General features: G+C 41.1%; 3 protein-coding genes across 3 annotated transcripts; 1 reads left to right on the forward strand and 2 right to left on the reverse strand.

Annotated features, from left to right (window-relative positions):
- Window positions 1-1,508: 1,508 nt before the first annotated feature.
- On the forward strand, window positions 1,509-3,368 carry LOC103996839 (dof zinc finger protein DOF3.6). Its single transcript, XM_009417859.3, has 2 exons — window positions 1,509-1,955; window positions 2,128-3,368. Exons 1-2 carry the CDS (start codon window positions 1,905-1,907, stop codon window positions 3,091-3,093), a joined length of 1,017 nt encoding a protein of 338 aa, XP_009416134.2. The 5' UTR covers window positions 1,509-1,904; the 3' UTR covers window positions 3,094-3,368.
- A 7,121-nt stretch (window positions 3,369-10,489) lies between these two features.
- LOC135594193 (fasciclin-like arabinogalactan protein 4) lies at window positions 10,490-12,459 on the reverse strand. Its single transcript, XM_065084605.1, has one exon. It carries the CDS (start codon window positions 11,882-11,884, stop codon window positions 10,568-10,570), a length of 1,317 nt encoding a protein of 438 aa, XP_064940677.1. The 5' UTR covers window positions 11,885-12,459; the 3' UTR covers window positions 10,490-10,567.
- Window positions 12,460-12,569: 110 nt separating this feature from the next.
- On the reverse strand, window positions 12,570-21,204 carry LOC103996840 (protein ESMERALDA 1). Its single transcript, XM_009417860.3, has 10 exons — window positions 20,521-21,204; window positions 19,881-19,950; window positions 18,570-18,637; window positions 18,383-18,471; window positions 17,807-18,004; window positions 16,843-17,047; window positions 16,585-16,752; window positions 14,984-15,151; window positions 14,700-14,890; window positions 12,570-13,405 (listed from the first exon to the last, which is right to left on the reverse strand). Exons 1-10 carry the CDS (start codon window positions 21,109-21,111, stop codon window positions 13,243-13,245), a joined length of 1,911 nt encoding a protein of 636 aa, XP_009416135.3. The 5' UTR covers window positions 21,112-21,204; the 3' UTR covers window positions 12,570-13,242.
- Window positions 21,205-21,549: the final 345 nt, after the last annotated feature.

Below are 21,549 nucleotides of genomic sequence, written 5' to 3' on the forward strand. Positions count from 1 at the left end.
ATGGCGTCGAGTCTGTCCTACCACTGTTGCTACCTTTACACGAGTAAAGCTGCTCTCATCGATCATAATCTTGGAAGAAGCTACTCATCATCTGTGTGACCACCGGATTAATTAATATCCACAGACGAGCCGAGATCGATCAGATTGTGATTCTATATTTACGTAAATCTATAGTCGCCGATGTTCTCTTTGACTAGCTTTAATGGCTGTTAGATCTGAGAGTCGGTTCCGATCAATCTCACACGGCCGAAGTAAGAAGAGTTGAGTTCGTAAGCTACCTGGGAATTCGATAGTCAGTCATGATGGAAGGGAAAGAAACGTTGGTCAAAGAGCACAAGTTGGTGGAGGCTGTGTTATCTATCAGGCATCGTCGACCGGGAATCTATATCCGATGAGCGGCCGCCGCGCATCTTTTCGATCGCTGCTACAGCATCTCATATCCGACTTGGATTCGGACGTCATAAGAAAAAAATTCAAGTGGAGTCGAAGAAATCTTGGACGTTGATCGAATTTTGACTTATACAAAGATTAAGTTAGATGCCATCTTTTTTATGCTTAATTTCGAGTAAAATAATAACATGTATAGTTGGTTTGATTGAAAAAAATATAATTTTTTTAATAATTTTATACGGTTCTTCCGTTGATTGGATCGTCGATTATCTCAATTTCATTAGGCTACCGTCATGATGTCAAGCCTCGATTGAGATGAATATTTTCTCAATCAATATATATAATTATTTTATAGAAATAAAAATAAAAATATCAAACTCAAAAAAAAAATGTATTAGAGATATTATTAGCACAAGCACAAAGGCCAGTAAGAAATTATTTGTTGTATAATTTTATCCTTTCGAGATGATAGTAGAGGATGACACCGATTATAAAATATTTTCGTATCAGTAGTAAGTAATTTTATAATCAAGCTATCCCTCAATGAGAAACAAGATTATACTCTAAAATCTACATTAAAAAATGTGTTGATGATAGTCAATCTCCTCCGTATTCATGCATTATATCCCCGGATGTGTTATAACTTACTCGCGAACAATATCATTTCTTTTCTTTGGACATCCACCGGATAGAGCTTCAAAGAGTATGCCACGAAGCCTTAGGCAAATTCCATCTAATGAAACACCCCGTAGGTGCTTACATGCACACCGGTCAATACAATCCAATGCAAGAGCAGCATCATTCAATTTAACATCATTAACAACAATAGCTCTTGCTTTCCTTTGATTCGACTAAGCCAAATCATCATCCTCCACGACATTCCATGCATTAAACATTTAAATGCAAACTTGCAATTTCTAATGAGATGGTAACGATGAACATACTCATTTATCATATTGTGCTGCCTTATACGTGTGTGAGAGAGAGAGAGAGAGAGAGAGAGAGAGAGAGAGAGAGAGAGAGAGAGAGGGACCCATATTCTTTCATGGACAAAGTTTGGACTATATGAAGACTTAGGTCTCAGCATCTCACTTCCAAATTATCATGGCATTAGGGTTTCAGCTTACTCAGCCCTTTCCACCATTCCCCGACATGAACCACCGCATCAGCTCGCCTCTTTAACACTGTTCCTGTAATCGACACCGAGACACTTGAAAAGGCCAAGAAACTCTCCCTGGACATCGCCCCTCTCTTCCTCCAACCCTACCGTATATAATACACTTGACACCATGGAAGAATAAAAGAAATAAATCACCTCCTTTTCCCATCCACTCCTCTTCCTCTCTTGCTATCTCTTTGCCTCCCCCAACTTTCCTCTCTATGCTACCACTTGTGCATACTTGATTCTCTACCTTCTCTTAAATCCTATCATCTTTAAGAAAGAACTATTATTTTTATTATTATTAGGAGGAGGAGGAGGAGGAGGAGGAGGAGGAAGAAGAAGTAGTGACAGCATGGTTTTTTCCTCTGTTCCAGTCTATCTGGATCCACCCAACTGGAACCAGGTGAGTGCTACCACCTTTCTCTCTTCTTCTTTTCTTCCTTCCGAGCTTCCAATTCCTTTGGCTTCTTCATCAAAAAAGGCATAATAAAGGAGAAGATATTCGCATCCTTTTCCTGATATCTTCTTGAATATACCGCAGCGTTAATCTTATACTCTCCATCTGTCATGCTTAGCAACGATCGATTCAGCGTCCAGCCGCTGCAGGTGGCGGCGGTGAGGCTCCTCAGCTTCCTCACATGCAGTCGGCACAGCGACCAGAAGCTGGCACCGCTGCTGCCGGCTCAGCCAGGCCCATCTCCATGACCGAACGAGCTCGCCTCGCCAAGATCGTCCCGCAGCCGGAGCAGCAGCTCAGGTGCCCGCGTTGCGACTCCACCAACACCAAGTTCTGCTACTTCAACAATTATTCCCTGTCACAGCCTCGCCACTTCTGCAAGACCTGCCGTCGCTACTGGACCCGAGGCGGCGCTCTCCGAAACGTTCCCGTGGGCGGAGGCTGCCGTCGCAACAAGAGGAATAAATCTACAGGGAGCTCCTCGAAATCGGCAGCCACTACCTTCACGGCTGACCGCCAGCCGGGACCCTCGTCCGCGTCTCCAGACGTCGTCACTGGTGGCGGTGGCGCTATCCTGCCTAGCATGCCCCAGCCGGCCCAATTGCCCTTCTTGGCTTCCATGCACACACTGGCCGACTACGGTGCCTCAAACCTCGGCCTCAACTTTGAGGGTATTCCCACCATCGATGCAGCGGATTATCATGTGGGAAGCAGTTCCGGCATCGGGCTCGAACAGTGGAGACTGCCGCAGATCCAGCAATTCTCTCTCCTGGGAGGATTGGAGCCACCACAGCCGGCTGGGGTGCAACCCGTGTCGGGACTGTACAATTTCTACGGGGAAGGCGGGAGCGGCGGCGGCGCAGGTAGAGACCTCGCTAGGGTTCCCGGCTCTTCACTGATCACGCAGCTGGCTTCGGTGAAGGTGGAAGACAAATCTCAGGGTCGTAATCTTCCAAGGGAGTATTTAGGTCTTCCAGGCAGCGAGCAATATTGGCACGGCGGCGATGGCGGTGGCAACAGCAGCGGAGGTTGGGCCACAGATCTCGCGGGATTCAACTCTTCCTCAGCCGGCAACATCTTGTAATTTCAGGTTCCATCACTAGAGTTTCATTTCGGCTGTAACCATAAGCCTCGCAAGCTGAAGTATAGCAATCTCAGAGAGCAGATGATGAAGAACATGCTGATGGTGGGTAGGTTAGTGTATCATCCATCTACTTTGTGTTGGTTGTTTCCTATCTTACTTTTGCGCAGTACGTTTAGAGAGAGGAAGTGCATGAACTCATGCAGAGTTGTATCTCTGACATAAGGTTGGCTGTCAACAATGAATCATAGTAATGTGCTCCATTGGCTTGTGTGGAAGCTTTGTTCGCACATCATTGCCCTCGGTACTGCCATCCCATATTGACTGCTCTTTTGCTACGGCAAGTACTATGGTATTCCATTGCTGCTGCTGCTGCTGCTGCTTCATCAAACGTGACCACATTTAGCAATTAGAACAATGCTGTAAATATCTCACATCTTGTTCTTTTTCGGCAACCTTAACATTACAAGCTGAAGTTTTTCTCTATATTCTGTCATTTACTGGTGAAAAAAAATCCAATCTAGTCATGATAATTTTGAATCTTTGTTCTTTAGCCATAGGCTAAAGATCATTTGACAAGGCTATGGTGTCAGATATGAATAGATATTGTTGTTGTCATACCTATACCAGTTGTTTCTCTCTCTCTCTCTCTCTATTCTGTGACTATGAAAGCTAGCAATTCTAGTATCCAGAGTTTTGTATTAACTGATAAAGGAGGATTTAGTACACCATTCCTAGAAGATATGCTGACCTTGTTCCTCGTTATCTCTAGTTTATTATTTGCTTCAATGGAGGGAGGAGGTGTATGACATGCTGGGTTTCATCAACACGTCGTGCTCCTACTTTGAAGGCTGGGAAGAAGCATATACACCTGCAGGAGACAAAATAGTACCAATATCTTCGGTGACAGTCAAAGAACCCGGTCACCATGCATCTCAACACTCACCAGTATTATATTTCTAGAACTTTGAAGCCCATCCTTTGACTGCTACATCATCATCATCTTCTTTTTTTAATACTTTTTATCTCTCCAAAATTTCCCAATCATTTAATCTGATCTCTTTTCCAACGTCATCATATTCTCGATTTTATTTGGATAGGGAACGTGGGCATGTTCATTGGGAAATCAAACTTCCATCAAATAATTCTTGCTTCGGGTGCATTTTGTACATCAGCCGTGGGATGCACGAACTTCCACAAACACAATCAGTCATGAGGAGCGAGGGACAAGGCGACAAGCACTTTATATGGGCATATGCTGTTAGATTTGGTCATGGGTTATGATGCATCAGATTGAATGAACTCCATCCTTTTTCTTCCTATGCTGACACTCAATTAATACCACACACGCATTCGTGTAATTAACATCCATGCAACCTCTTCAAGGACCAGAGAGAGAGAGAGAGAGAGAGAGAGAGAGAGAGAGAGAGAACGCACCGGGGGATGAAAGAATGGGTGGTTCGAGAAACCTAAGATCAATGCTGGTCGTGGAAGGACACACTGAGCACTGAAACAATGAAAAAGAAAAAGAGAAGATTAAATCGTGTATATAAAACAGCGGTAGAGATGAGGGAAAAGGTTAACTTTGCTGATCTGTCCCTGTCGTGGGGAATCTGGGTTTTCGTCTGCTTTCATCAAGTCCAATGCAGCCTCTCTTGGAGAGAATAAAGCAACCAACCAAGCCCCTGTAAAATTTTTGAAAAAAGATAGAGAGATAACGCTCGGTGTATCCTCAGCAGATGGCAGAATATAGAACGAAATGGAAGCTGAAATGGATGGGTAGAATATGTGTTTGTGAGAGAGAGAGAGAGAGAGAAAGAGAGAGAGAGAGAGAGAGAGAGAGAGAGCATGAGGTTGGCAGCTTTAGCTTTTTGTTAAAGGGGGGGTCTCCTAAGAATCTTTTACGTTGGGGCCTCCTCCTTCAGTGACAGCTGAAGCAGGGAAAGACTAAATTGGAGAGAGGCTGAGAACCCATGTTGGCTCACGTTGCCTCACATGAGCTCAATCAGAGGGGGTTAATCTCGTGTTAACTGTATGACAGACACTGATACCATGAGGGGTATCAGATTCTAAAATGCTGAAAGCATGTAAGTTACTATATGATAACACTTGGTTAGCAGAGGATATCTTTCTTTTCATTTCAGGCATTCAAAGGCCTGCTGCAATGTGTGTGTCGGAGACACACACGGTGGGGGTTTTGGCGGTATACATTACTCTAGTAACTACGAGTAATCAATACATACATTGCTACAATTATGAAGGTCCTTCTTGCATGATATTTGACCTTCTTCTTTGTTGCTATTACAGTCTTTTGGATTCGTCTCATATGCGAATAAGCTAATCATCATAGATAACACAATTATCTGGCTTCAGATCTTGGCCACTAACTCATACTTGATATGTTGACATATTGTAGAGCAGATCATTACTATCATAAGCTCACGGAAACATACTTAAATTCTCTAGTCGATGATATAAACTAGGGGGGAGAGATGTACAGAAAAAAAAAAATTATTAAAAATACTGCATAATTATCAAATAAAAAATTAATCAATAACTTAGCTTTCAAACATCAATCGATACAACATTACCTAATTGTTGAGTTAGCTAACAATTAACCTGTTTTCCCAAATTAATAAATATATGATTATTATTTTTATTTTTTGAATATAATTATTGGTATGAGGACTTATATTTAATGCTCTAAAGACATAATATCGTTTGATAATAAAATATAGTTATTAAATTGCAAGAGAGATCATATTAAATACTAAATCTACATAATTCTAACAGCGTAATTTCCTCTCCATCATTGACAAAGCAAATGATCTATGTAGGCAATAACAATCAAAATAACTGTGGCATCCATACTTGACGCTGGGGCCACGAAACATACGAGTAATTTGTTGAAGGCAGGAAAGACTGCTTGATCAGCAACAGTAGAAGTTTGATCAGCAACAGTTACAATCATCTGATCGGATCCTCTACCACACAGCTTTTCCAATCAAAGCATGTGATACGCGTCTATGACGCTTATTGATGCACTCTAAGACAAACCATGTAGGGTGGTAGGGTGGTAGGGTGGGTTTTCCACCCTTCATGTTACGAAAGATGAAGAATGGCAAAAACATTTGCGCTCCTGCAGGTATTTTTCCATCACGACACACAACATGTTGATTGATGTTTCCGCGAAATTTGTCAATACATCATGTCGTAGGACTTGGTCGTCATTCTAATGTTCCATGTAATTATTCTACCAAGTTAGCTGAAAGCCAAGTAAGGTAACCCTTGTGTACACATCTTGAGGAGAGCACCCCACCACCATTTCATGCGGTCAATGGCCGATAACTTGTGTTCTCCACCAAAGTCTTGGAATGAGAAACAGTTGGAGAGAAGGAATAGCACCAAACGTTGAGGCAACTAATTTGGGCCTTTACAGGCTATGAGAAACAAAAAAGTAAGAGATAGTTTTGGGATATCGTGCCCAGCAACCCAAACTCACTTTGCTTACAATTCACTCTTCGTTGCAACTTTTGACTTGGTTTGTTGTTTCCAGATAGGATTTAGCCTCTAACCTTATAAGAAAGATTTTGTATAGAAAACGTAAAAGAGATGTTAAATGTTAGCTTAGCATCAGATTTCGAACCATTGTTTGTTTCCAACCTTTTCATTGAATAATGGCTTCTGAATCTGTTTCTGTTCCCACTTAAACCAAGGGCACGTATCGGTCATTACAATGTGGTCAATTTTAGGTCCACAAAAAGCATCTCAGCAGTTCTCATTGGAGAATGCTGTACCGTAGTAAACCTTTTGCCTTCTAGACATCAGCGTTATTACACTTACTCCAACCTGCAACCACACGAATGATGCAGGGCAGGTGAATTTCCACATATCATGTGTTCCTTTACAGCTCAAGGATAAACAATGGTCGATGCATAAACGCACAAGCCACAAAGCATCAGCATGCAAAATGTTCCGCTAAACTAAACGCTCTTCTCACCCAAACAAAAGACATTTGCCTAAATACAATAACCAAACCCCAATTCCCTCCGAGGGGAAGAAAACCTAGGTCTTCACAGAATCAGATGAAGTAGCGTCATACTTTTCTCCTTCTCATTTATATGCAGTCTGGGTTGAAGCCTCAGCTCGAGCATGTATTTATGTGCTCTAGCAATTGGGCCGTCCTCTTCCTCTTTATCGATGCCACTAATGTCCAATTCTTGCAATGGTCCCATAACCACACTGCACTCTTTCTATTCATGGGGGAAACCACTTCCTATATTCTTCACCAACAGAGCCATGGCCTGAACAGCTGCAGTTGCCGACTTTCCTTCTTGGGGGCTTGACAGTAAGGCCAATAATGCCAGGGCTTCAAACATCATAGGCACCGCAGGCCTTCCCCTTGTTTCCTCATTAAATGCACAGGTAAAACAGTATGGTTGCTACATCTTTCTTCCTTCCATGTGTACCTTCACTCAGCAGTTGCACCAGTGCTGAGGTTGCTCCTGATGCCCCATTTGTCACCTTAGATTCATCCACCACCGAAAGGCTAAAGAGTGTGGCTGAAGCAATCTCCCGTGCCTCCATGCTACCATTTCATAGAACACGGACGGTACCATGAATAGCCCCAAAAGAGATTATTATTGACTTCTTGTCCTCACGGATGTAAAGATTGTAAAGGGCAGCGACTCTCCTGGGCGCGGGAATCAATGGGTGAGAGTAGATTTCTGGAGGCAAACAGCATCAGCCCCAGCTATCCATATGCGATCATCATCGACATTACACTTGGCTAGCAGATGAAGCTCCCCAAAAGCTGCTACTTGGTCATCAAGACTTCGAGAGGATAACTTGCAAAAAAATGCATATACATCAGCAAGTTCACTTAAGCAGCAAGTTAAGTTAAGGCTTACTAGGTTAGGACAGGCATTTGGGTGAGATCCGTGCCATTGGCTGGATCTTTCATCATTAATTCCAGTGAGATTGGGCACAGCAGAAATCATCAGGAACCATAGGAACTCTTGGCTCTCCAATGAAAAGAGAAAAGGCTTTCAATTTAAGACCGCACAAGATCCTTTATCACCTTCAACAACATCTCATATTTTCAATGTTTCTACCCCCACTTGCAAAGACCATCTCACGTAAAGCTAATGATTCTTGTTTGAGGTCAGAGATGGTAAGTAGCCATAAGTTTTCTGCCAATCGTCCTTTAGTACATGGGTCTACAATAGTGTGATGGTTCTTATTATATGGAGACAAGAAATTAGAGTAGAGGTCACCATCGAGAAAGTCATCTCATGATCTGGCTCTTTTAAAATGAGCACGTACCGACTCAAGCTATACAAAATGCTCCTAATTATGAAAGACACTAAAAGAATCAATTTCGATATTCTTGAGTTTGAAACCTTGAGAGAACAAATAATTTCAAGTTTTTCGCAAAAGAAATAAATTCTTTCCTAATGGTCTAAATCAAGTAATAAGTAAGTTATTGCTTTCAGATGTTTGTCCCTGTTCTTTATTTCTGATATTTCAAGTTTATCAAAGTTTTTAATCCACAGCATGATTTATTTGAGAATTTAAATCTTTTCATCATCGTCTCCCTTTCTAGGGCTTCAAACCATGAGGGAATGTCCAAGAACAAAGTGACAATCAATGCCAAAGTAAAAATAATAATATTATGCATCTAAGAGTCCATGGAAACACAATCAGAGCAACCTTTTCACAAATTGATAACCCAAGGTCTTGGTCATGGCAGTCTTTTGCAGGAAGTAACCTAAAAACTTGTTTCCCTAGTGAAAATTCTTTTGCTTCCAGTTCGGCGGACGACACGTCCATATCCAGTTTTTCTTTCCAAATGCCAAAGGCAACAACTAAATAACACCTTAAAATAACACCAAGTATAATCTTAATAATTTTGATGTAGAGGATGACAGCCTAATCCACAATTGTCAAGTAACAACATACCCAGAAAATGAGAATATCAAATTCATACCACTTTGACATGCAAGAAGTTATTGCTGGCAACTATATATGTCAAAATCCTACCAAGCAAGAAACTATCAAGAGTTATGTGAAGGGCCCAAACAGATGTAGTTATCATGCAAAGAAGCCAAACAAAGATGTGTTAACTACACAAAACAAGACAGTGAAACGTTTGATAAAAGTTGTTCAGATTTATACCTTTTCGTGACGGTGTGCCCTTTTGTTGATCCGAAATCAGTGTTCGGCTGAGCATGGGGCATCGCTAAAGGCCAACGCCCATATGGAGGACACCGTCCGATTCCTATCGATAACAAATTGAAATCAACAAATCAGTTCCGTTTCCTAAAGGATCAAACCACGAAGAGATCGGCATCTCAAAGACCCCGAATCGATCAAACCGAAAACACTTGAAGAAGACCGAACCCACAGTCGAGAAAGAACGGAGGTTTCTAATTCAAGCCTACGATTCGAAGGACGAGATGGTTGAGATACCTGACATCCGACGTCTCGGAGACGAAGAGAAACCCAAAAGCCGACGACGCTCGGCGAAAACAGGGAACCCTTTAAATAAGAGGCGCCAGGCGAATGGAACGAAAAGACAAACGAGGGGCTCAAATTATCCTTCAATTACGAGGTTACCCTAGTCGATTAGGAACGTTTGATCAGATGTGGGCAATAAGATGGACGGGTTTGATTCAGCGAAAAAATTGTTTCTGTGCCGATCAGAACATCGATCATCGTCGTCGTTGTCATGTCATTTAATCTCAGTAAGTCATAAGATAATAAGACCAGAATTAATATAAAAATTTCAATTATTATGGCTGTATGAAACGTTGAAATTAAAATATGAAATGTTGTTATCAATACGGCCTAATTATATATTTTTTTTAATAATTAGTCATCTTTAATAATTTAATATTTATATTTTAAAAATTATATTAATATCTTAAAATTATAAAAGTAAAATATCTAAATCCATTTAATTTAACATCATCAATTTTATTAATATAAAAATAAAAATAAATAAATAACGGACGATAATTTCAGTAAGAGTCATAAGTGGGTATTGTGAATGAGAATAATGACGACGAAAGATAATGATTACTCTGTATTTACATTCTTGCTGACACATATACCGAACAATAAAAGACCTATCGAATTAGATGCGGAGCGACATCTCTCAACAACTACATTAGCATCGACATAGATATCACATTTAGTCGTTTGATGTAATGGGCGTAAAATATTAAAAAAAAATTTATATATTTTCGGATCCATGATGTTATTATAAAACAAATGTAAATATTTTACCTACGAAACAATACATGATATAAACATGAATCCTCCTTCGAATTCCATCGGATGATTCCGACAGATCTAAATTGAATGCCGCCGTGAAATCAACCAACATAAGCACGAAAAAAAATTGGATGCTATTACGAACATCAGTAACGTATATGATAGAAAAGTCAAAATGTAGCAGCGCAGCGAGCAAATGTCAAGCAAATAGCAGCGGTAGATACAGCGACACTGTATAAAACAGAGCAACTCCTTTGCCGCCGGTCCCGGACGTGACTTCCTCTTTGAAGCCCTGCGGCGGCGACAGCCTCGCCGGAGGCGTGTCCACCCCCTCCGTACACTGCGGCGCGAGATTCGACGCATCCGCTTCCCCCGCGAAGATCTCCCTCGGGAGGAGCACCTTGGAGACGGCGAACACGGCTACCGGGTTCTGGTCGAACACAGTGCGCGTGATGGACGCCACGACCAGACCGGTGTCGATGGCCACCGAGCCATTGACGCGGGTGATGTTGAGGGTGAAGCAGCCGGCGGCGGTGTCTTCGGTAGCGACCGTGGGCTGGACGGGGTTGACGATGGACTCGAGGGAGCCGAGGGGGTAATAGGAGCGGAGCACGTGGAAACGGAGCACCAGCGCCTTGCGGTCCGCTGGCAGCGACTGCAGTCGCTCGGTGGCCGGGAAGTCGGCGAAGGTCTCGTCGGTGGGGACGAAGACGGTGATTCCGGCACCGTGCTCGTCGGCCTCTAACTCCGCCACGACACCTGAGGCCTCGAGCATGGCGGCGGCCACGTTGAAGCTGCCGCCGTCAACGAGGACCGGGGTGATGTTGAGGCCGACGGAGGGGCGGATGTCAGTGGCTCCGAGGTCGAAGCCGTAGGGGAGGAGCAGCGCGTCAATGGCGAGGACGGAGACGTTGTATGGGAGGGTGCCGACGAGGCCGAGGATGGTAGCCTTGGATCCGTGGAAAGGGGAGGGGAAGCGCGCTGTGACGGCACCGATTCGGTCCCGGGTGAAGTTGACGGTGCCGAGGTTGCCGTCGGCCCGGCCGGTGGTTTGGTACAGGGTAGCGACGAGCTTCCCGGCGGCGGGGATGCGGCGGAGGTCAGGCGAGGAGAGATACTCGAGGAGGACGTGGTAGCGGAGGACATCGGCGATATCGGCGGCGGCACGGGCGGAGGAGGAACGGAGAAGGTAGGCGTTGGGGATGGCGAGGATGGTGAGGGATGAGCGGCCGGAGAGGTCGCAGGGGACCGACGTGGAGCTGAGGAGGCGGTTGAAGGCGGAGAGGTCGGGGTAAGGGGAGAGCACTGCCGTGATGTTAACCGCCAGGGCCAGTGCGAGGATGACAAGCAACAGGAAAAGGAGAAAGAGCGGGGCAACAGCGGAGTGGAGACGCTGCGGCGGCGGCGCTGCCATTTCAAATTGCTGCGACTTCCTGCGGTCCCACGTGTGAGTGGGCGAAGGAAAGGAGAGTGCGAAGTAGAAAGACGACGACGACGTCGTCTTCGATGAGGCCATTAAATAGGCGTGTGTATGTATATTACTCTACTTAATTAACTCGAGGAAATGCGTCTAATTTATGATCTGAGAGGAAATGATGAGACAGATTGGGGGTACGTTCACCTACCGCTTCACCACTATGCACGTGGGATTGCTGTCGTTCGGGCGGAGGAGGCGGAAGGGGCTGTCTTCTGGTGAGCGGAGGCGAGGACGAGAGAGGAGTGGCGTCTCGTTTGAGTGTCCGTAGCAGGAAACGAACACCGAACTCGAGCTCTCGACCACAGGAAAACCGATGACATCGAGGAAACTAAAGCTTTCGAGGTGAATAGAGGACAGTGTAAGACAGGTCACCCGTGGTAGTACTATTAGACGCAGATGAGTCGAGATGTGGGTTGCAGTGCTATCCTCCTTCGTGAGTTGGGGGACAGTAGCCATCTCACATCACCATAACTGCTCCGACGTCGACCTCCGTCATCATCTTCGTCTTCAAAGAGAAGCTGGACTGAGAACCCTACAAACCTTTCCACGAAGATGAGGTAAATGATGCACTGAAACAATTCTCCACCAAAAACCAAATTTGCCTTCGGCACAAACAAGAGAAGCAGTAACTTAATTTCAATGCAGAAAATTGATTTAATGGTAAAACCGGAACACCATCATAAATCCAGCCTCGGGAACGAGACTGAGGATAAATAATGAGAAATTTTGAAGAACCTGAAACATGACAATACGATTTATTCTTCTCACCCTTGAATGGGGCGAAGATCCTAAGGTTAACCATTGTGATTACAGACAGATAAAAAGGACGACACCCTTCCACCTAAAAGAGAATTGTTCATGTTACAACAGAGAAGTGAAAAGAATGCAGACTAATATGCTGATGACTCCAGTTTTGATGTCTTTACAAACATTTGGATATCAAGTAGAAAAGAATCGACTAATATAGAAGCCTTCTGCTGACACCGAACACCAAAATTTGCAGGTCGCTTTGCTTCGAGGCCTAGATAGATGCAGAGGTTGTGAATACAAGTTAAAAGTGCATGTCAGCACCTGGATAACAATTTTTTGGATTCCCTTCTTCAATCAACTCTTCAACTATATACAAAAAGTAGGAACCCCACCAGGCTGTAAAAGAATAGTTGTTATGCAGTCTAAATGAAGCCTGCAACCTTGGAAAGAAGAGTGCTCTCACGAGACGCCTATACAAATGCCGTAATCTCAGGTTGTAAAGAATAGCCACTATACAGTCTACATGGAGCCTGCAAGCTTGGAAAGAATAGTGGTCTCGCAAGAGGCCAATGAAAGAACAAATGATGCACCAGCTCCAACATCAGTTGAATCACCATAAATGTTTAACCAAAATTATCTGGACTATACTATCGAGCTGACGAAGATCTTGATACTTCCGTCCTGTTAGAGCGGCACATACAGTGAGGACACGGGTAAGTGTATATAGATTCATTTGGTCTTTTCATCTCTATTCCCTTGGCATCACTTTGAGCTCGCATGATTAGCAATTGGCGCTTCAAGGACTTCCACCTGTTCAAAAAGTAAGTAAAAAGGAAAGATTTCACACCATGAAAACAAGCAAAAGATTGTCGAAGATATATTATGCATGACAAGTGGACGTGCAAGGAATAAAAAAAACTAATAACACATGAGAATAGTTGTTGACGATGAGTCAAAGATGTGAACAACAAAATGAGTCCTTTTATTTAACTACTCATCTAAGTCATTATTGGATGTCGAAGAAGAACAAAAGGATTATATGAATCTAAACAACGAGTACTTCATGAAACTTCTCCAATAAATGACTGGAAAACTTTCATATATTCTTTTACCCAAATGCTATCACTGGACAGAAAACTTTATCAAGCAAGACAAGATCTGGCTGTGGGTATGGCTACAAGACAACATAATATATGTTACCATTTAATTTTTAGGAAGAGTTGAAACAACTGATTATTAGTCTCTAGTTTTTTTTTTTTGTATATATTAGTCTCTAGTTAGAAACTGTTCAAGTGGCCTAAAATTTCCACATTCATAACGTAACAGCCGGCATTGAATCTAAATAGAAAGATCGAGATAACAAAGATTGACCTTCCTACGTAACAGGGTAATTATGCAGCTTCTTGATCACAAATTCTTCAACTTTGTTCATCAATAGACAAGGTTATAGTTGTTTGATAAAGCTTTGACATTTTATGTTCAATATCTTATCCAATACCATCAACAGTGTACTTAGTCCAAGCCCAACAATACAAACTACAGAAACACAAAGGAATAAAGCACACTGACTCCCTGTATGCCCCTTCACATCTATGGTCCAGGGCAAAATTGTTTTCTGAAAGCCCCCACAGGGTTTCCACATTTGGTAGTCATGACCCTTCAGATCACCACAGGGTTTCTCATTTAACAGGGACATTATGACCCCTTGGTGGTTGGCAAGGTTTAAACCTGTTGCCTCAAAGTAATTGCATCTGGAAGAGGACTGACATCCAATGAATTAAATGCAATTAGATCTCGTATGAGAATATCCAATTAAAACTTCTGATATAGTTAATTTCTACAGATTCAAGGCAGAAAGTGATCAACACAAAAGTAGACTTAGTGAAAAGTTTCTTTATTGAGCTAAGGTAGGAACAAGCAGACGATTCTATAAACTATGCAACTAGCGATGTTGCATTAAGATCAAAATAACTTAATAAAGGTAAAACTAATCAGGTGCTTAAAATCTATAAGCCATAAAACTGCTAGAGTTGAACTTAATTCCAAAAGCAAACCAGATAAATGTTTATGGAAATATCAACAGCAGGAATATGAGTTGGCATACCCTATAGTTGGATTATCAAACAATAATGCTAACTTCCTCTTGTCAGGTTTTATAGTTTTAGAGTGCCCATCATACAAGTATCTCCTGTGGCCAATCAGAAAATGAGGGAAGTTTCCACCTTGAGTAGTCACAAACACTTCACTGTGAAGACAGACACTATAGTCTATTGCAGCCATCCTAGAGGAATAGTTCTGCAGAAAACAGCCATTAAAGTTATTAATATAAAGACATAGAAAAGCTACAACAGGAGGCCCTCAGAAAAAAAACAAAACAAAACCAAAAACCTTAAATGGGGCAAGTTCCTCTGCTGATGCCAGTGTTTCTTTAGTTTGTAGAAGAGGAAACATTTCAAGAAGGGGAACCATATTCTTCTCAGCCTTGTATATTTTCCCAGAAGCCAAATAAATTGCAGTGTTATTATTGAAACCCATGCCACGGAGCATCAGACCAACCTGATTCCAAGAATGAATTAATAGTTGGAAGAACATTCAAGTGTGTTATGCTCAGGATGACCAAATAAACTACAAGTTCAAGCATCAGCAATGATAGCTAAATAAGATCACCAATCAATGGAAAAAAAGTTAGTTGCTTAGTGTTCATTGGTGCAGAGTAATAAGACATATATATATATCACTGTAAAATATGCAATGCTAATTTCACAATAAGCATAATTCTGGATTAAAAGCATCTTATGCTAAAGTCATCATTTCTCGTATATTAATTGTAACATAATAAATAATCAAAATGATTGTCCATCTCTAATCAAAGTGTGAGCAATAAGTTAAGAGGCATCCACGAAATTATTCTTATTATTCAGAATCAAAATGATATATTATAAATCTTATTATCTTACAACTACAAAACTAATGAATGGGTGTACTATGACTAGAAAGGCAAATAATGAATTTGAGCAGTTGCTTTTAGATATGGTTATGGTTCAGAAAATAAAATCTTCTGGAGAAATTTGTGAATACATTAATGTGGTATTAGTGAAAATGATTGCTGAAAAGACTATTCAGTCAAAGTCAGTTTGATATAACCAGGAAATACCATTTGATGAAAGATTCTGTCATATCAGCAAACTAAATTCATAGGAAGCACAGGAGAAAAAGTTAATCATTAGGTCATGTCCACAGGAGCATTGTGTTTGACCGTGTGATGTCTCAAAAACATGATACTGAGGAAGCAACTAACAAAAGTGTAGCAACAATGTTGCGTCCCAAACAATTGATATAGGAAGAGCATCTAAGAAGTTTTCGATAGAGAAGAGAACTTAAAATAATATACATGTGATTCTTGTAGTACAGCAATTTATGATATACCAATGTTTTAAAAATAGACCACATTGTTCTCCCTGTTTTTTACTGACCTGACCAAGCACTGGTGATGGTTGCACCATCCTTTCATTATTCTCTTTTATATTATTTTTTCAGTGATACCGGTAGTATAGTTCAGTGTACCACGCAATATCTCTATACTGTATTAGTTTGATAGCTTGTTAAAACTAATATAAGACAGGTATTTGAAACCTTATCCTATACTCATCTGAATGATAACCAAGGATGATCAAGTGGCAATGACAGGAGAAAAGTAATTCATCAAAAACAACACAAATTTTCAGCCGAGAGCAACAAGAATGAGAATACATTAGGAGATAAGTAAACCATTAGTACTTCATATGGGTCATAATTTAAATGTATGCAATCAAAAATATTAGTAAAAGTTTATTGCATATCACTTTCATATTTCCATCTTTTTAAGTTCATGTCACTCAGTGAACCCTAGAAGTAAAAAAGTAGAAATAAAATACTTAAAAACCATCACTTATTCATTCAAATATAAAAAATTACCAGCATAACGTAACCAAGGATAAAGAAGGTTATACCTCTAAAGGTGTAAGCGGACATTTTCCATTCATCCTAATTGCCCCAGGTCGAATGACACGGCCACGTTTAGTAAATTTTCCTCTCCAACCTCTCTCTCTTGCGGCATTCATATCCTGTTTCTCTTCGTCACCACCATTAAATATGCAACAGGAGAAGGCAACCATATCCTGAAAGAATTGAAAAAATACAATGTCCACTTGAACTGGATGACATAAAATCAAGAGATAACAGGACAAATGTGAAGGTATAATATTGACCTCTTCGAAACGCAGATGCACTGCAATATATTTCCCATTATTATCCACACTGCGCTCTTTCATTCGAGAAACCAAATTTTCAGCCAAAGTTGCTATAGGATTTGAAAAACGTAGTGCTTTAAAATTGGCCAAGCACCTTAGGCGCTGAACTGCAGAAGGGGCATCAAATGACAGCCGGTTTGCAAAAGGAGATATCCTGATAAGCCTGATTCAAATTAAATGTAGAAGTTTGTTGAGTGACAATGGAGTTATCAACATTAATTTTCGTATGATTATATCAACATAACTACAGGTAGCTCAATGCTTTGGAAGAATTTAAACTGTGAACAATATTATATCTCATTCAAATTATGGACATTGCAATTTATAACATAAATCAAGCCACCTGTGCAATCGTTGCACATCGTTTAGTTTTTCTAAACATTATCAAACAAACTAGTTTCAAGTCCTATGCTTGAGCCTATTTTCATCGTCGTTAAAGTTTCCTTTGCCGAATTCACCACATGTTTGGACAAATTATGGCTTTTTGCTATTTTCTATATCCAAACTAAAGTTTATTTAATTGTCACATAATTAAAAATATAATTCCTCCATTTTTTACTATGATATCATCAACAAACCTTATACCTTGTGCCAAGAAGCATAAGGGAGAACATTAAGAAACAAATACATATGTGACCAGAAGATTGGATAGCTTCAAATGTCCTAACGACAAAAAAACACCCAATTTGTAATGGCATGACATTCCTAATACTGAAGATGCAGCAATACCTTGTCCACTGAGATATTAAAAGAAGAAAAAAGTTCTATAGTACATGAAACTAATTGAAGAGGATAAAACATTGACAAAGAAAATAAAGCATGAAGGAGAAATCAGAATAGATTGCATAACACAATTTCAGTGGACCTTTTTTACTGCAAGCTAATGATTAAAGATGGCAGAAACAATGAGAAAGGAACTCACTTTTCCTCAGCCAGTTTAGGAAGAACAGCATCCTTATAGTACTGAATGGAGGACCAAGCTTTTATCTTGAAGTTAAACACGTTGCTCATGTTGTGACCGAAGCGTTCCATTATAAATTCAGGAATTTTGTCGACCACATGCACCTCATTTTTCAGAGTACTGATAAAGTGATCCTCATCATAGATCTCACTGAATTTGCTGTATCATTGTCAAAATATCAAACAACATCATTAATCTTTTGCCTTCCTAATAACATAGTAAATAAATAAGTATATTAAGCTTCACTCCTGGTCAAATAACATATAATCAAGGTTCAAAGCAAAAGATGCATATAGTGGGTCCAACCTTTTATCCATTTAACTCTTATTGTCTATCCATGCTGCTAAATCTTTTACAGTGGGTCCATTTGTCAACAAAAATATATGGAATTTTGATTATGGACCAATTAGGCTGCTTACTAGATATGAAAGCTTTCTTTTTAATTAAACAGACTTTGGATCGTAAATATAATGACAATGAAGAAAAAAGGTCAGAATTTAACTACAAAATAAATGAGATAGAGATATAGATAATAACCTAGGATCTTTCCAAATGCTGTGATAGTGAAATTTAGGAATAACAAGTGTCGCATTCAGATATCCTGCCACTGCAACCGCATTGCATATCTGCAAAGGAGAAAAAAATATAAATAAAATTGGCACAATGACATATCTAGAATGAATGACAGGAAAAAAAAAGAAACATGAAGGAGAAAGGGAACAACCGATGTCCGTTGCTGATTCAAGCCACCATTTGCCTCAACAAATATGTAACCATTAGAATCAGGCAAAACTGAAAAAAGAGAAAAGAACTTCAAATTAGTAATCATTTGTACAGATTGTTCATTATTTTACAGTAGTTAAGAACAGATCAATTAGTTTCCCCATCCTTCAATTCACACAAACACGAAATAAGAAAAGAAAAAAAAAGTGTTCTCCCATTACGGACTTAAAAACATCCTCCAATTACAAGAACTATCCTTAAGGTTTGCTTCGAGTCTTGACCTCTCCAATTATGGAGAACCTTCCCTTGCTGGTTTTGAGTTAAGCAACAAAATATGCTTTAAGAAAAGTTATATATCTCAATCCCTACATTTAGAATCCAATGCTTCGATATTAGTATTTAGTGGCAATATATACATATCGTTTGAAATTTTTGGGATTCAATCTGTATCATTTATAGGATGAAATTATACACAGAACATGTTTTATTAACTCCAAATTGCAATTTAAGTAATATTATTTTGCTTCTTGAATTTCTCTCTATTTTGTTTATATTTCATCCTGTTTTCTCTTTTCAATCACTTTTTATTTCTTTCAAGATTTTGTCAAAACCATTGTGACAAATGGATCTAGCAAATCCAATCCAATTCTCAAAGCTTCAAGGCAATGGTGCAGTCTTGCGGAAAAACAGAATTTGATCACTGTGGAATGGCTTAAGAGGAATTTGCTAAATAACAAAAGATATAAAGAGAATTCACTCTATGAAAGCAATCATGAAAATACATGGACTAACAAAACATGCTCTGCATGATCCAAAAGGATCACAATAGAAAATTTTCATGTAGTAGGAAAAATAAGACAGATTAAGCAACAAATATAGGATGTAGACACAAGTGACAAGTAGATCTGTGAAAAATTAAATTGACATTTCTACATTTCATGATATTAGACACTGAGAAACAAGAAGATGACTAAATAGATAAATAGGTAGCAAAACATCAACAAATGATACCAAAAAATACCAAACTGATTTTGTGACATGGACCTCAATTTTCATAAAGCAGCACATACATAGTACAAAACCATATGAGTTCCGACAAACCCCTCAAAACTTGACAGTTCAATTCTCGGTAAGTACAACATAAAAAAATATATATAAGGGGCATCTATGAGTTAAGAAATTCACACGATAATTTTTTTTTTGGAAATACATGTGAGTTTTTGGCATGGACAAGATATCTTTTCCATTTTTTTTTTCTCTTTTGAGAGAGAGCAAAATAAATCAGTTTTTAAGATTCGGCGAAAATCAGTACCATCAGTAGAGGTGTCTAGACAGGGCCGCCAGCCGCCACCTTTGAAAGAGTGCTTCCACACGGTTGCTAACTACGAAATGATACAACATTTGAATCGTTAGGTGAAGTGATGCCGAGAAAACGCACTAATTGCAATTTGTGCCCAATATCCTAAGAACAAAAGCTTTAATTATCCTAGCTTGAAACTGCATAAGTATACTATAAAGCACATCTGTCTTGTTCACAACCCATGAATCCTACAATAAGCATAATGAGGTAGAAGAAGAAATTTAGTATAGTGCTTGGAAGATACTGTGGAGTGAAAAAAAATCAATGCTCGTTGTATTTAATTTTATTATGGAACATCTAAATCAGCTGCATTGTGATTTTACAAACAACACAAGAATTTCTACTCAATTATGCTCAACAAAGATGTTGCGAAGTATGCATCGAAGAAGCTACGATCTCGATACATCAATTCACGCTCAGGCTTCCCTTGAGTTCACAAACAAATGCAAATTTTGATAATATGGCACATATAAATGTCGTGAAACAGAAATAAACGAGTAAAATCAAAAGAAAGAAAGAAAAGAAGGCTCAAATCCAAATCAATCGAGAATAAAAGAAGCATAACAGGGTCGATTAGGGTTCAGGAACTGACCCCGTCGGAGGAGTTATCGGCATCCATGTCATTGCGGAGGCGCTCGTACAGCTTAGGGCTCCGGTAGACGGAGCCAGGGGCGGAGCGGGAGATGATGTGGGGCACGCTTTCGAGGGACACGGTGCCCATGTAGAAGAGCATGGCCGCGACGTACAGGAGCGGCGTGAAGAGGAAGATAGCCTGCCGGCGGAGGAAGAGGGAGAGTAGCATCCAAGCCATCCGCTGCGCGATAGCCCGAGGCGCCCCCATCGCGGCCCCCTTCGCCCCGCCCGCCTTACCGCCCCTCCGCTGGGTCCTCGGCGACCTCCGCGGCGACGCCGGAGGCGACGGCGTCCCCCCACCGCCTGCGCCGCCGCTCCCCAAGCGGTTGTAGGCATGGTGGTGCGGCATATCTGTCGACCGCGTGGATCCGCTCGCCCACCCTCGACCGCTGGATCGACGGCAGGGGCGGATTCGATTTGTGTGGCGGGGAGTGCGGGGGGAGAGCCTCGCGGTTGCTTCTCCCGGTGGTCGTATTCTTTTCTTGGGTAGCGGAGGAAGCGAGACCGGGCGGCGACCGCATCCCCGAAGTCGGTGTTGGGACTCCCACATAGAGCAAGTGCGGCACACGCGCCACGGTGGTCTGTGTGGGTCCCGTTTCACAGATTCCGCGCTCCGTTTGTCGCCCGCATTCCTCCGACGCCGTCTTCGTGTCACCACAAAACGCGTAATATATATACGTATATATATACATATATGAATAATTCGGAGGTGATTCCATATTTAAATGAATTAATGGCGTCTCTTATCGGATCAAATCCGTAATCTATCAACGAAATAAGGGGAACAGTGTCAGTGTCGGAGCCTCACAAAAGAGGACGCCATGTTCGTCCCACCCTCGCTTGTGGGTTCCCACTTTCCCGTCCCATACGAACCCAACACCCATGTCTGTCCGAGAGTCCAAATAACGACACAGGACTTGCCCTTATCACTCCGACCGTCGTCCTCTCGCTCTCATGTTCTCTCTTAGTATCTTATCAAATTTTATTT

Source organism: Musa acuminata, chromosome BXJ1-9, assembly GCF_036884655.1.
Source record: "Musa acuminata AAA Group cultivar baxijiao chromosome BXJ1-9, Cavendish_Baxijiao_AAA, whole genome shotgun sequence".
Taxonomy (NCBI): domain Eukaryota; kingdom Viridiplantae; phylum Streptophyta; class Magnoliopsida; order Zingiberales; family Musaceae; genus Musa; species Musa acuminata.

Excerpts from the sequence above, each read along its gene's own strand:
- LOC103996839 (XM_009417859.3), top strand. The coding sequence starts at position 1,905 with ATGGTTTTTTCCTCTGTTCCAGTCTATCTGGATCCACCCAACTGGAAC. Across the intron at positions 1,956-2,127 it reads ATCCACCCAACTGGAACCAG|CAACGATCGATTCAGCGTCC; the intron begins GTGAGTGCTACC and ends TGTCATGCTTAG.
- LOC135594193 (XM_065084605.1), bottom strand. The coding sequence starts at position 11,884 with ATGGCCTCATCGAAGACGACGTCGTCGTCGTCTTTCTACTTCGCACTC.
- LOC103996840 (XM_009417860.3), bottom strand. The coding sequence starts at position 21,111 with ATGTGGGAGTCCCAACACCGACTTCGGGGATGCGGTCGCCGCCCGGTC. Across the intron at positions 18,638-19,880 it reads TCTAGACACCTCTACTGATG|TTTTGCCTGATTCTAATGGT; the intron begins GTACTGATTTTC and ends CTCTTTTTTCAG. Across the intron at positions 17,048-17,806 it reads CCTAAACTGGCTGAGGAAAA|GCTTATCAGGATATCTCCTT; the intron begins GTGAGTTCCTTT and ends AATTTGAATCAG.